The sequence below is a fragment of the Diadema antillarum genome, unplaced genomic scaffold, assembly GCF_040938485.1.
Source record: "Diadema antillarum isolate AM-2024a unplaced genomic scaffold, OU_Dant_1.0 seq00000103_RagTag, whole genome shotgun sequence".
Classification (NCBI taxonomy): Eukaryota; Metazoa; Echinodermata; class Echinoidea; order Diadematoida; family Diadematidae; genus Diadema; species Diadema antillarum.
Window position 1 is genome coordinate 1,721,924 of NW_027271190.1, and position 16,523 is coordinate 1,738,446.

General features: G+C 39.2%; 1 protein-coding gene across 1 annotated transcript in view; it reads left to right on the plus strand.

Moving 5' to 3' along the window:
• Positions 1–16,523, plus strand: part of LOC139726887 (transient receptor potential cation channel subfamily A member 1-like) — a 65,976-nt gene that overhangs the window by 38,098 nt on the left and 11,355 nt on the right. The window contains exons 16-19 of the mRNA XM_071637881.1: positions 3,877–4,014; positions 11,971–12,079; positions 14,888–14,979; positions 16,204–16,431. Coding sequence (XP_071493982.1) covers positions 3,877–4,014; positions 11,971–12,079; positions 14,888–14,979; positions 16,204–16,431 — 567 coding nt within the window. The remainder of the gene's footprint in view (positions 1–3,876; positions 4,015–11,970; positions 12,080–14,887; positions 14,980–16,203; positions 16,432–16,523) is intronic.

A 16,523-nucleotide genomic window follows, 5' to 3' on the forward strand; every position in this document is an offset into this window, starting at 1 on the left:
GAGCATTTCAAATACACGGCCGCCGGTATGGCCATAGGGCAAACGCATTCAATCGCGGATGACGAGTAATGCTATATACCCTATCATGCCAGACGAAGTTCCACGTATTGCAGCGAAGTACGCCGATATTGGGGATCGGATAGAAGAAGATATTCCTCAGTCATCTACAGTTATTTGCTCACACATCGACTGGACAATAAAGCACTAGATGATATAGCAGCTAAATATGCCCTGCCCAGCAACTGCGAAGCTATGGATTCTCCAAACGTGAACCCCTTTATATGGGACAATCATCCAACACATACTTAGTCAAGAGACTTGAAACCGCAAAAAATTCAGAAATCAATGACCAAGGGCATTGATGCGTTTGTCTGTTCGCTTCCATTGAGCAACATCACGGACCCACAACAAGATGCGCTGGCCCTGTTTTGCAGTTCTGCTTTCAAGTTGAAATGCTTACGACTCGAGCTAGTCAAACCAGACCTAGACACCAGATGTGCCAGACTGTGCAGGCCAGGAATATGGTTGGTACTACCCTGGTTAATTTGTCATAGGAGTTGTTGTTGTTGTTGTTGTTGTTATGCCTCCTAGATACATGTACCTCGCGTATATTGTTGTTTGTTTACTGTTTCAGTGAAATTTGTGTATTTTTGTTTAGTCATTTCTTTTTGATTGTTGTTTTTTTTACTACTCTCCCCAACTGAATATTTTGTGTATTGTTATGTTGTTTTTACTTTAGTTGGACCCCTTCGATAGACAGCAATTTGCTGAAAGGGCTACCCATCCCACGAGTGGTAAACAAATAAAAAAAAATACAGATACCAACAAACTACTGTTTTGCAACAACCTCAGAAAGAAAGTTAAGGATCTCATGGAAGAACAGAGAGTTGAGGCAGGGGTGAAGAAGGGACAAAGAAAGAGCTACTCAAACCCACATCTCTATAGGGGATTCAGACCCTCGCCAGGGTTTGCTGTAGTGCTACTCAACGAAGCTACAACGAGGCGGGCTGGAAAACTACAGGCTTTTTGAAACTGTTACAAGAACTTTATTTATTGAGATTAATTATCTGTCTGATGAGGGGGTCATTGAAAAATGCTTCAAAGAAACAGGGGACTTTGTCTCTAATATTTTCTCAAGACCTAGGAAAAAGGGAGGTACACGCCTCATACCAATATATAACAGATGTGAATAACTATTTACCTTACCAACATTTCAAAATGAAAGTATCCATACTGCCTCACAGCTCACATACACACACACACACACACACACACAAATGCCTACATGGCATCAGTCGACCTACAGGACGCATATTATGCAGTCCTCATCCACCCGTCTCACAGAAAATTCTTCAAATTTGTTTGGGAAGGCCAATATTGGCAATAAGGGCCTACCTGAAATGGCTAGAGCACTGTTCCTCGACTATTCGCAAAATTATTGTTGAAATCTCTCTTGGCAATGTTAAGCCAACAAGGCCACACTGTGGTCTGCTATGTAGATGATACACTCATTTTGGGGGGACAGGCAAAGAACTCTTAAAGCACTCACTCAGGGAAAGAAAGCCTAGGATTTCTGGAACACCCAGACAAGTCTGTACTACAGCACAAAAGGTGATCCAATTTCTGGGCTTTATCTTGAACCCAGAAGGCATGACTCTTCATTTGCCAGAGGCAAAAATGGCTCTGTTCAAAGCTCAGAATTCCCAAGCACAACAATAAGGCAAGTTGCCAAAGAAATCTGAAAGCTGAAGACAGTCTCGCCAGCGGTCCAGGCCTTTGTTTTGTAGGGCCACAGAGAAACAGAAGGTTGTTGCCTTAAAATTGCACAGAGATCACTCTGACAGGAGAATGTCATTATCACATGAATCTAAACAAAAACTCAAGTGGTGGTTTCCAGTGTCCAATCGGCATTCATGCCACTATGAAGACCCAATCCGTCTGTTGAAATTCGTACAGATGTTAGTGGTAGTCGTTGGGGTGCCACTGACCTACACAATTCCACATGGGGGTAGGTGGAATGAAGGGGAGTTACGATATGTCAAAGACAGTATTATCTTGAACTCATGGCCATAAAATTTTGACTGCAATCACTGTGTAGTGGAGCTATTTGAGCACCTTCTTATCCGCACGGAAAACATCACTACAGTTTTTTACATAAATAACATAGGAGGAATGAAATCAGTGGAATGTTATTTCATAACAACATTACGAGAGACATTTGAATGTGGTGTATTAATCACAAAGTGTGGGTAACGACATCACATTTGCCAGGTAAACTAAACGGGGAAGCAGAACGCTTGTCTAGGAAGTTTGATGACAGGACAGAATGGATGCTTGACAGGGATATTTTTTAATCCCCCACTGCTAGGTTTGGAGAATCCGAAATTGATCTATTTGCATCAAGACTGAATAGGCAAGTACAGAATCATGGAATTATGTTTCATGGTTACTTGATCCAGAAGCAGTGCCAGTCGAAACATTCACTCTCAATTGGAATGGATTGAAATTCTATGCATTTCCTCCGTTCTGTCGGATTACAAAACGCCTGCAAAAAGTAAGGGATGATAATGCAGGTGGAATAACCATCGTACCCAACTGGCCCAGTCAAGCATCCGTTTCTCCTCTTGTGAAAAATGGCCATTGGGAAATTTATGTTGCTCCATAGCAGCAAGACACTCCTAACACTCCCGAATTCAAACACACCACATCCTTTACCTGCAACGCTTGATCTTCTTTGTTGCACACCACTAGAGCAAAGAGGAGTGACGAGGGACATCATTAACATCATGGCTGCTTCTCAGAAGGATTCTACCAAGGCGTAATAGAGTATCTACATTAAAAATGGCACTAGTTTTGTCATGAGAACAATATCAACTGGTGCGGATGTAACGGATGTCCTCAAATTGCTCAGTAAACTCCGTCATGTGGAACATGCAGCTTATAGCACATTAAACCAAGCTCGCAGTGCTTTATCATCTTTCTTGATACTAACTGACGCTTCTTGTACAGTTGGTACACATCCTTCAGTATGTCGGTTCCTGAAAGGAATTTTTCACCTACGGCATGTACGGATTCCCTTATCCAGAAACAAGGAAATCTGGGATGTAGGTCCTGTTTTTAGATTGCTGCGCATTATGTCGCCAGCAAAGTCGCTGTCTCTGAAGAAATTAACACTGAAACTGAGCATGATTATTGCTTTGACATCAGCGCAAAGGATTCAGTCCTTAAAAGCCACGGATCTTGATTATTTGCCAATGAGAAACAGTTCAATTACACATCACTTCGAAAAATTGATCAAGCAGAACCGACCAAGGAATGTTGGATTTTCAGTTACCCTGGAAGCTTCCTCCGGACAGACGCCTGTGCGTAGTTCAAGGTACCTCAGAGAGTATATTGAGAGACAAGACCAGTATTCTCGGGGGGTGGGGGATGAACGACAGCTTTTCATCAGCTACAAGAAACCCCACAAATATAATATAATTGCTCGTTGGCTGAAGGAAGTGTTTACATCAGCGGGTATCAATACTGATAAATACAAAGCGCATAGCACTCGAGCAGCATCAACTTCAGCTGCAACCAAAGGTGATGTACAAGAATGACTGCAATACTTGAACAGGATGGATGGTCGAACGGGAGAACAGGACTGCAAGTTCCCGTTATTTTTCATCTAGTTACAATCCATTTCACTCTTCGAAAATTTAATATACTGCGCATGCACACATGGCAGGCTCTCTCCTGACATAATATCACCCTCCTATTATAGAATTGAGATTAAATCTTCGAACAGGTGAAGTTCTCGTTTAATTTCTCTATTGTGATGAAATTTTGTTTAAATAGAATTGTTTGTCCTTTTCTCTCTTCTCTTTCCTTGAACAGTTTGTCCAGCTTTGTTTTCAACGTAGTTTCTATGACGTTGTTATCAGTCTGAGAGAGTTCGCCCTCTACATTCTTGCCATTCTACTCGTTTACCCTGTGAGCCGGATTCAATGTAACAACGGACTAAGCATACCACTGGTATGACAGTTTTTAAGCACCATACCTATTTACATTTGTGGTTTTTTTTTCAAATAGAGTAACAATGAACATCATAGCTGTGGTGCACAAATCAAATCTAGCTGCCAGTAATGACAGTTCTTATGATAATATAGATTGTTATAAACAATCTCAGAGTCATCTGGAGTGCGTTCGTTTTGGCTTCCGACAGGGTTTATGTTCCAAACGTAATGTTCCAAACGTAATGAAAGGTCACTGGAAAAGTATTCTGGACAGAAAGACTTATGTAAACGGCAGTTATGCTTACTGTGTTAAGGGGTACTTATCAGAGGACGCAACTGCTACATGTCCAACACCGCATTTTGCAGACACCATAGCAGTCGTGATTTGGCAGAATTACGTATCTCGATTTTTTGACATTTTATTTTTGTTTGTTTTTGGGCTTACTGAACTTTTCAAAACATCATGCTTTATACTAGTATGTTCAAATATGGTGTTATAACTCTTTGTCATTTTTTAAATGAAATTTTCAAGCTTTTGGGATAAAATGACGTCACTGAGCAGGTAGAACTACGTAACTTGTGATACGTATCCCGGAAAGTGACTATCAGAGCTGTCTATGTACATTGTATATTGCTCAGGCAATATTTGAAGAGTTTGTTCGCAAAAACCGATAAGTCCATATTTGCCAAATGGAGATATTTGCGATTAAAGGTCAAGAAAAATAAAGAGAATAATAAGAAAATTGTTGCTTCTTTTGACCATAACTTGTAAAATGTACCTTTATGTGTCGTGACCAATATATCATTTAAAAGGTATTATTTTGTACTTTATGACAGAGACCGTACTTCAAAATCTTCAAAAATGGACTTATCGGTTTTGCGAACACACTCTTCATTTCTAGGCCCTATAGTTACGTAGTTTTGCCTTACTGTACCATACCAAGGTCAAGAAAAATAAAGAGAATAATAAGAAAATTGTTGCTTCTTTTGACCATAACTTGTAAAATGTACCTTTATGTGTCGTGACCAATATATCATTTAAAAGGTATTATTTTGTACTTTATGACAGAGACCGTACTTCAAAATCTTCAAAAATGGACTTATCGGTTTTGCGAACACACTCTTCATTTCTAGGCCCTATAGTTACGTAGTTTTGCCTTACTGTACCATACCAAGGTCAAGAAAAATAAAGAGAATAATAAGAAAATTGTTGCTTCTTTTGAACATAACTTGTAAAATGTACCTTTATGTGTCGTGACCAATATATAATTTAAAAGGTATTATTTTGTACTTTATGACAGAGACCGTACTTCAAAATCTTCAAAAATGGACTTATCGGTTTTTGCGAACACACTCTTCATTTCTAGGCCCTATAGTTACGTAGTTTTGCCTTACTGTACCATACCATTTGAGATCGTTCTTTCATTGAGGCAGCTTGAGCGGCTGGCAGAACTACGTACCTATCTCAAGTTCCGATCCGTACGCGTGTGTCGTATTTGTGCACAATTTATATCTATGGGATTCTCATGACCAGGCAAAACTACGTACTGTATCTCTTACTTCATCGTGCGTGCTGCACCTCAAACACACACCGTATTACTCAGTATGTTGTGTGAACAGTATTGTAGCACTGATATTGAGTACAGTCACTGTGTACAAGTACATTGTTTACGAAAATTTACATAAGGATCAGTGGTGTATAAATGTATAGAAACTTGAGACCTCTCTAGACTCTGGTGTCTTGTAGGCTTGTGTACGGTCCATTATTCACCGGATAAATCATGAACAGATTCGAGATTCGTCGAGTCTTTATAATTGTATTTCATGTGGGAAATTTTGGTGTAGACCCTTATTTAATTATCATGTCCTTGGAAGGTGTATGTTGGAAAAGGGAAATCCATTTATTGTTGTTTTTTGTTCATTCCATTTATAATTTTCATGCACTGAACAAGGGATAGTGAAGGTATCAAACTACAATTTAGTTCAGGAAAGTAGATTACAGACAGTGTCGAGACACTAGTCTAGACTCTATCCAAAAATTACCCATAAATTTCAACGTGGAAAAATAAGTAGATAGGGCCTACAGTGTATAAAGTTAAACGATCAATCTCTGATAGGTTCTACGCTATGGTTATCTCGCTAACCGTCACTCACACGACTAGAACCCTAGAGTAGATCCTAGCATATGTTACACATCCCGTAGCTCTGTACTGCTGTGGCCTGTGTCTGTAGATCTACTCTAGAGACGCGGCTAACGTGTACTCTGTTGAGGTCGTTAGTGAACTAACTTTAGAATATACCAGACGTTGAATGACAGATAATTCAACGTGTAGCTAAGTAGGTCTGTGGGACGTTGGGTAAACGATCTATCTCTAATGTATAGGTCATAATCTCTAATGTATAGGTCATAAACTCATACTCATAAAGGGTCTAACGTTAGATCTACTGTAGGTTAGGCCTATTTCAGGGGCCCGTTGCATAAAAGTTTAACTTCGCCATCCAATGGCAACTTCCTTGGAATTCTTGATTTTGATTGGCCGTTGAGTATTGTAGCCATGGTAGTTACCATTGGATGGCAAATAGCCAAAGTTACCATGATAGTAACTTTTATGCAACGGGCCCTTGATCTCGTTGTCTTGCATTAGGCGCCTATGTCCAACGTTAACTGTTACTCTCGGGGCCCTATCAGCCCTGTCGCAGTACACAACGCCGCGCTTCGCACGGCGTCGGGCTATGGGCCCACTTGCACTTTTTTTAAAACTACAATACTAGAAAAGCACTCTGAGAGCGCAGACCTCCGCCAAGCAGTTACTTTCCACCGGTCCCATGATCTTGCTCTTCCCAAAGAGATTTTTGTTTTTCTGCTCTCTGCCACTGGGGAAAAGCTCTTTGAGCTCTTTCATAGAGATCAGTGATTTCCACCCATAGGTCTAGATGCTGAAAAATTGCCCTATTTCCCAATATAGAAGCCTTTGTTACGTCATAAACCCTCAGCTGCATGGCGCGCCTCGCCCTAACAGAAACTGGAGCACGCACTTTAGTGCGCGCATGCAAACCTCAAATACGCGCAGGCTGAACTCCCAAGTTCATTGACCCTACCTGCCAAAATATCAAAAATCCTTCATAAATTTCCCAAAAATTCTCGGATCACTACCAAAAGTTAATTGTTTGTTACTTCTGTCATTCTAAAAACTTTCCTGCAAGTTTCATTCCAATCCGTTCTCTACTTTTTCAGTTATTTTACGGACAAACTAACGAACTAACTAACGAACTAACTAACAAACTAGATGAGCACTCTGAGACCGCAGACCTCCGCCAAGCATGCAGCTCATTTCCACCACTGATCTTGTTCTTCCACAAAGATATCAGTTATTTCCACCCATACGTATAAAATAGCATTGTGTGCTGAAAGTCGCACGATTTCCCAACAAAGCCATTGTTACGTCATAAACCTCAGCTGCACGGTGAGCCTCGCCCTAGCAGAAACTAGAGCACGCACTTTGAACCAAACCTCAAATACGCGCAGCCTGAACTCCCAAGTTCATTGACCCTATGCTTCCTGCCAAAATATCAAAAAACCTTCATAAATTCCCCCAAAAGATGTGTGAGATACGCTTTTTATCTCTGAAATGGTAAACATTTGAGAATTGAGACATTCACCACTAAAAAGAGCGCATTTTATTTAGGAGCCATTTATGTTCATAACTCAAAATGCCGAAATTTTGGGTTACGTTCCTTTGCCTTATCACGGCCGCCTTCCTGCCAAAATATAAAAAATCCTTCATAAATTCCCCCAAAATTGTCGGATCACTACCAAAAGTAGATCGTTTGTTACTTGTGTCATTTTCAACCTTTTCTGCAAGTTTCATCTCAATCCGTTAACTACTTTTTGAGTTATTTTGCACACGGACAAACGAACTAACTAACTAACAAACCAACGGTAACGAAAACATAATCTCCTCCATTGGCGGAGGTAACAAACCAACGGTGACGAAAATATAACCTCCTCCCTTGGCGGAGGTAACAAGATGCTATGATTGTACCGTTACGAAAAGCAATAAAACCGTCAGTAGAGATCTGAATGTCAGCACAAAATAGAGTCTAACGTTAGGTCTGACATTAGTAATTACATTGAAACTAATGTTAGACAGTGATACACGCACATAGGCTTGTTCTACTTCTACACAAAACAGCACATCTAATGTTGGGTTCTACGTGCTCTAGATCTAGAAATGTCTAATAAGAACCCATCTGGCTATAGAGTCTACACTAGTCTAGAATAATATGTTAGATCTAGATTTTGCTATCAGTGCTAGTAATACTAATGATACCGGTATAAAAATCAGACAACATAGGTGCCTATAGAAACTCTAACATGGATAGTCGTAAAGGCCTTACTTTAGCTAACGTTACACTTGTTAGTTTCTCAGGTCTGCGACCAAACAATAATTAACCGAGGAGACACTAGAAATTCCAAAAGTTTTAGCTAGACTAATGGTGAGGAATACGGTTACCGGATACGTAACACACAGTTGCAAACCTCTCAGATTCCAAGAATCTTTGTAAGAAACAACACCATTTATCCTTCCCATTTATCCTTTCCAATTTCCCGTCTAAAACTGCCGCACCTGCACGTAAAACCCTATTCTGTCAGTATCAGTGCAATCAATATGCATAACTATGCGTAACTATGCGAAGCGAAGCATCATGTAACCGGACGCACGCGCACCAGCAGGAAGATTATACCAAAGAAGTTCTTAGGGATAGAACCTCTTTGGACTATACATTGTTTGTTTGGCCAACGCACGCGTAATCAAACGGGAGTGATGGCCCCGTTTTATCAAAAGATAAAATCGATTTTAAATTTCCCTACCATACAGGTTGCCGTAAACTTTTAAAGTTGAAATCGACTACTGTTAATAATCAATTTTAACTCTTCATAAAACAGGGCTCAGTTACGTAGTTCCGCAGGATCTATGCCAGCATTAATCTGGCAGAACTACGTAAATTGAAAAAAAGAAGAAAAAAAACCCTCTAAAATTTCTCTTAATATGTGGCAATGAAAATGTATTTGAGTTTATAACAGATAAGACAACATATGTTCTCTTTTTGCTATTAGAACACGATTCCAAGTTATGTAAGGCCCATTCTCAGTAAAAGCGTTCAAATACGGAATTTTGGTGTCGCCGACATTCCATGACAGTTTGCGGTTCCCTGAAACCTATTAGATACTATTTAAATGTTTATAATATATCACGAGGACTTTATTTGTTAAAAATAAACACGATCAAATGCGGTTGTCTGCCTTTTTGTATAAAATTTTGCTGTTAAACTTCGTTAAGACCCCCAAAACGCAGTGTCGCCGGCTATTTCAGAATTATGTTTTATTGCTCCTCTCCGTCCACAAACATACTTTCCAAATATTATTTTCATGGACGATGAGCATATCATATGTGCTAATCACAATACTCAAAAAGTTCCAAAACTTTTATTGACTTCTTTTTTTATAGCCTTTTGAAACCTGTCGCCAAATTCACCGCCAGATACGTTACCAGTTTCTTTAGTGTTACAGCATTGCGAAAATAACAAGACTATGCAATGACCCTGTGTATATGAAACCCTGAGGATATACTTCATACACTGCAAGTACTTAGATTTTTTGTGCAACAGCTCTTTATTGAGAATACGGTACAATGTTTGAAATATCGGTTTTCTACACTTTTATTTGGACAGATACGTTACATACTTTTCACGCCACCCACGGCGACAGATATTGCAATATCAAACAAATTGTATATTATACATTACTCCTCGGAATGACGCATCGATTCAACATTAAAGTTTAGTACAAGTGAGAAATATTTGGTAGATATCGCTCTCATAATAATATGATCGACCATATACGTTACCACAGATACGTTACCCCAGATACGTGACCGAATTTTGCTCATTGGTCTTGTGCTTTCTGGGGATCAAATCTGGTCAAAATTCATCCCTACACATTACATGCTTCGTTTTGTTGGACCTCAGGATTATATTCTTACACCAAAAAGGACAGAGAGGTGAAAAAGAGCAACACTTCCACATGATTTTTCTTTGTGCGTCAGTGTCTCACAACTTAATGCCAAGTTTTCCGACAGATACGTTACCACATAATCAAAATGTTGAAAAGAAATTGTAAATGGTTTTACAAACAAATCGTTGTGTGCTCATAAACTCCAAAGTTCTATTCTATAAAACCCAGCCACTTTCATATTCTATGCAACAACTTTGAACGTTTATTTTACAAGACGAAGCTAAGATTCAGCATATCAGTTTTTTGCTTTTCAGATTTAGCAGATACGTTACGTATAATTCAGGGCACCCACGGTGACAAATAATGTTATGTAAAACAAAGTGTTTATAAAATAATTCTGCATAGAATGACGCTTCCATAAAAAATTAAAGTTATGTTCAAATGAAGAATATTCAGTAGATATTGCTCTGTAACTTCACCGACAGATTCATTTACGGTACGCCAGATACGTTACCAAACTTTGAAAGAGTAAAAAGTAGTTTATGAAACGCTTCCGAGAAAAGTTCCAGTGTTCTGTTGCATATTTATTCTAGTGTTTTTCAACATATGAAGAACTACTCAAGATTCATTGATAAGTTGAACAATTATTTATTCATTTTCATTAAAAGGAATGAGCCAAATACGTTACCATAGGTCAAACAACTGTTTAGCACATCGAGTTCATAGAGACTGTACCTACTTCCTTCTAAGTGCCTGCAAAAATATATATTTTAAACCTTGTTTGCATTATCCATCAAAACTTAATGAATATTTATAGTCAGATGGATAAATACATTCAGACGTAAGATGAGAATATTCTGTGAATGAAGAACTCAGCTTTCACATTTAGGGCTCTTTTCCACTACATTTCATAGTTTAAATATTACGTACAATGTTTAAAATGGTTAATTTGGGCTTACATTATTCATTTTTACATCAATTCATGAGGTAAATAATTAAACAGGTGATATTTATTAATTCATACACAACTAAAATTATTACTTATATCTTACCAGATACGTTACCAAAGGTGATTCGATGTTTTTCAATAGTTATTTCCCCGGGAAAGCAATTCATATTTGTTTCCTGTGGAAATTCCAGATCGGATCGTTCCCTTTGCATGATTTGTGGGATTCGAAACTTATTTGTAAGCGAAATTTGCAAAAAATACAAAGTGAATCTTAAGGTTATATTTCATTTCAGCAAAAAGCATATTTCAACCTACCACACGGAAATAATTTCTACCAATTAGCAAGGGATGACAACATCTTTACCTCTTGAAAAATCCCAATATCTTTAGGGGGGACAGATGTCTTTTCCTGAACAGAAATTGGATCAAAACAATAAATTTAATTCAGAGTTAGGAGTCCATTACAACATGTAAATTTTTGCGGTAACGTATCTGATTGGTGATCAAAAATCATATATGATGCTCTATTTCAATTCATTTTTACTCAATGAATGGCCATCATTTAGAATGTTCCACTTTTTGTTTCGTATTTGACGGTTTTGAAGTTTCCGAAAACACATCTTTGAATGTATTACTTTGTGGTTGATTTTTCGGTTTTACTCACATGGAATTGAACACTTAATCTGAGAATGGCCCGTAAATCAGTCTATGTAAAACGGCAGGCGTTTAAACTTTAAACGTGAATATCGATATACGATATACGATATGAACGATATACATGTATGTTGTTTTGCCAGATCACGGCAAATAGGGTGAAAAAACAAACAAACAAACAAACGCCACGCGTTGAAAGCATGTTCACTTTTTAGCAACTCTGCTTGGCGGTCATAATAAACCATGGCGTTATGTGTCGCTTCTTTTGTGAAAAATAATGCTCCCACTTGGAGAAATTCTGTACCTGTAAAATTATCCTTTTTTTTTTTCTTCGTTCCTCTTTTTCAAACTTGCAGGAATGGCAATGGCAGTGTGGGACGGTTGCCGTGTTCCTTGCTTGGATAAACCTAATTCTCTTCATACGGCGGTTCTATCCATTCGGAATCTACGTGATCATGTTCCTAGGTGGGAAAGGCAAACTCATCTAAAGTATGGTGAACGAGACATTAAAATCAAGAAAATCATACAAAAGAAGGTGTCAAAGTAGAGGGAAATGTCTCCTGAAACAGATATTTATTGTGACTTATTAAAAGATACTCGCACCATTGACAAATCGCGAGTTAAAACTGACTGATTTACTTCACCGATTTTTGCTCCGGAACAGCCGTCTTTTTCGAGGCCTAAGATATGACGTCACGAAATGAACAAATCCCTTAACTAGTGATTTAATAGCGGGACATCGAGGCCGCCATTCATAAAGCACGTATTTCTTGGTGAGCGGATGCAATATCTGGCCTGTCTTCAATAGTCGCATCTGCTTTTTCGGCTGAAACATTAAAACGTCTAATTTTTACCTTATATTGTACGGAAAGACTTTGAGTTTGACATCGAGTGTGAATTGCGTAATGGCAGTGACAATGACACAGATAGTGACAGTGGCAAAGTCTTGGTGGTAGAAGAAGCGAGGTAGAGCCCACTGTGTTGTTGTGTTTTGTTATGGTGCGCCAAAACTAACCGTGTCTGTTTCTGTTACAACATCATTTCCCCGCTAATATTTTCTTTAAAAAGCCCGAAGGCTTCATATAATGTTGCTGATGTCCTTGATTTTGACATAAGAGTAAAATACATATTGTTTTTATAGTACCGGACGTTATACTTCGGCGCACCATAGGGAACAAACCAGACCGTGTTCAGCATAAGGGCTATGCGCTTGTATTGTCCGACTGATGCTAGGTTTGACTTTCTTGATGGGCCTAGCTAGCTAGCGGCATGACACACGTCGCGAGGCGTCAGCATCCTGCTACTAGACTACTAGTAGTAGTAGTAGTACTGTATTCCCTACTAGAAACGTTAGAGGTTCTACTAGGGTCTATATGCTTCTTGAAAATGTCTAACGGTTACTTCTAATAGTAGCTAGCTGCCCCTAGAATGCATCAGAAATCAAGTTGTGTTCAGGATCTCTGTATACAAACGAAAACAAAACAAAACCAAAGACGATTTAGCATGCTATCACTTTACCGGCAAGTACAACCTACAAGGGAACTGGTGAGTACAGTTTCGTATGCTTGATTAAATTACTCGAAATTGCCAACCTCACTTTTCAAGCAGGCCTACAACTTTTTGCGGCATTATCCTAATATGTTAGCGTTCTATGGTTACTTCATTTCTATTAAAGCGGATAGGGCAACATTCATTGTATTTAGCATTTATTGTACTCTGCCTGTTACGTTAGGCCTATATAGTATAAGAGTTAGACCTACTAATAGAAGGGCAACCAACAGTAATTTCTTTACCGGTGGCGGTCACCGCCCTGCTTGATTTCACTCCAGATAAATAGCTACCGTCAGTAGCATGCACACCTACACAAATCTAGATGTAAGAATTCATAATATAAGTTCGTATATTAGGAAATAAAGTAAAACCTTGCACGTCTAACCGTTGATGTTTGATCTAAGATCATCTAACTTAGGCCTACATGATTACAAGTACGTACTTGACTCTACGGAGGTCAGATTTCTGGTTCCAAGTTAGAGTGCGTAGGCCTACTACGAGCCGTATTGAGAGTCGAGACTGAGGCGCGACAGCGCAAGTAGAAGTGTGAAAGGTTGTCATCTGTATGCTTAATGGTAAATCTACGGAAGATGGATTCAATAAGTGAAATAATTACTCACTTGTGCCTGATTGTGTGAACAAGACACCTCGCTGCACTCCGGTCATCATGCGGAATTCACGCCTTGAACCACGGCGCCGCGTAGCACAGAGCATCAGCGCAGTGCTGATTCGTTCATTTCGTGACGTCATAATTTGGGTCACCAAAATTTCGCCGTCAGATCGGGTTCAGGAGGTCTAAAAAGGGTCTCAAAACACCATCTCTCCATCGTTTAGAGACGTTTTCACCTTCTGAAAATTAATAATTCATATTTCTAGAGACTTAAGCTTTCCAGAAATATGTAAATCACCTTGTTTATGAATATCGTCCTGTTTTTCTCGTTCACCATACTTTAAAAACAATGGTCCCAATTATTTGGTCATAATCGGCGAGGCATGACGGCGTTCTCGCCCTCGTGATTGTGGGGTGGTATTAGGCCTATGAGTGCGACATCTCCGCCGTTAGACCCTATCATTGATTTTTGCCACTGTCGGCCGTGGCTAAAGAGGGATTTCATATGTATGAAAAATATAAAGCTTTACATACATCATGCATGAATGTGTATATTTTTCCTATGTATTCATGCTTGTGAATATGTAAATGCGTTTTATGTATGCTTAAATTTATGATACAATAAACATTTTAAACCATAACTGCAGATCAGTGTTTTAGTCTGTCAACACTTTTACTATAAACATTGTTCACATTTTGTGTATTTAACAATGATAAACATTGACTGTACGGATTCAATTTTCACAGTGTTTGTTTATATCCCAAACTCACATTTTGGAACTTTTTAAAGCACTATAATGCTTGGTTTTTGTTTCATCTGCAAATAGTAAATCACACGTACTTACGGAACTTTCATACGATATAATGTAATGAAGTACATATGAAGAGCTTTATGAGGTACATACAATCAGTATTCTTTTTTTTTCAAGATCCCGGCTTTAAATGTCGAATCCGAATGATGAGAAATGAACAACCAGAGGAACATTTCCTAAAGAATGTGTGCCTCAGACTGGCGTATATTTTTGTTCTTTGTATATCATAATCAATATGATAATGTAACATCAAGTTTTAGAATTGCTAATGGCAGACTATATTATGCTCGTCCTTTTCAGACATTCTTCGCACTTTCATGTTGTTCGTCCCGGTGCTGTTTTTATTCATCATGGCCTTCGCCCTTGCCTTTTACACCCTTCTAATGAATCAGGTACACTAACAATGAGAACGATTGCCAAGATACATGGCGCAAGACTTGCACTGAAATGGGAAGAAAAAAATCAGACTTGGACTCTACAGCTTTTTAGATATCCACAATCAGACAGTGTATAGCTATAAATTATCATTTGTTTCAAATGATTACTTTGGTGATTGCAGTGAAAGATTTCAGCAGACATGTGTCACAAAGTATACTAATGAACGATAAACGGAGACTTTTCTGGAAAAAGAAATCACAATAGCGACATGCTTGGTAAAAAGGACACAATGGATGAGCTCTCCAGGAAGATAATAAAACCTGAAATCCCAGACTGAATTTAAAGCCACAAATATCCGTTTGCTTTCTCATCAATAATGATAGTTGAGGATATTTCTTGAATAGAAAGCTTATTAGCTGTAGTTGAAACCAAATCAATGACATCACTTTAAGGCGAATATCTTCCCAGTAATACACGATTTTAGTTTCACTTGAAGAATTTACTTACATGGCTTTGTGACTGTAATGGCATTTATTTGATATTCTGGTTTTTCTACGTACATGAAATATTATTTAAAAGGAAGCGTGGCGTCGAATGCCACGCTCGCTAATGCTGCGTTTACACCATGTTCCCGGCGGCCAAGGCATTCACGTTTCAGGCCACCTTGGACAGAACGGGATGGACTTGAGACCTTGCGTTGGGACGGGACGGGCAAACGTGACAGGCCGTGATTGTAGTGGATGCCGTGTCAGATTTTTAAACTGTGAAGAAATTTGCCACGGCAGTCCCGATACTACTGACAAACCTTTCAAGCCGTAATAACTCGACGGCACGTAAAATGCCATAACAAAACTTGGAGGCGGTCCGTAGTGGGACGCGACGGTGAAAGATTGTGTAGTTTATCCTTACCAGACGCCATGAGCACAGCGTCTGACACCTATGTTCGCTGGAGCGAGGACTGGAACAAACAAGACTAGAATACGAAGGGGGGGGGGGGGGGGGACAGGAGAATGTACCCACTGCGCACTACGTTTCAGGTAAACGGGGCCGCCATGACCGCCGGGAACATGTTGTAAACGTAGCATTAAATTGTCACATGCGGATGGTCTCACGTTTTACTTTTCGTTGAGCTCATTACACTGTCTTTTCCACGACGTCCGTACACCGTACTCCTACCCTCGTCCTCTGCACAGAACATAATTTAATACACACAAATTACACTTTTCCTCACACTGTAGGAATCATTCAACCGATTCGGATATTCTTTCGCAACGACTTTCGTAATGATGATCGGCAATCTGAATTTCTGGAAGGTCTTCCACAGTCAGAACTACCTGAACACGGAAAACACGCTGGCGGATGGCGAGAAAGACTACTTCTTGTCTTCAGTCTTCTACCAGAAACTTACCTACGTCATTTTTACACTCTTCCTCATTGTCATGTCAATCCTCATCATGAATCTTCTGGTCAGTTTGAAAAAAAAAACAAAGATTGTATGAAACGAACGAACAAACAAATATATATACATACACACACACACACACACACATATATATAT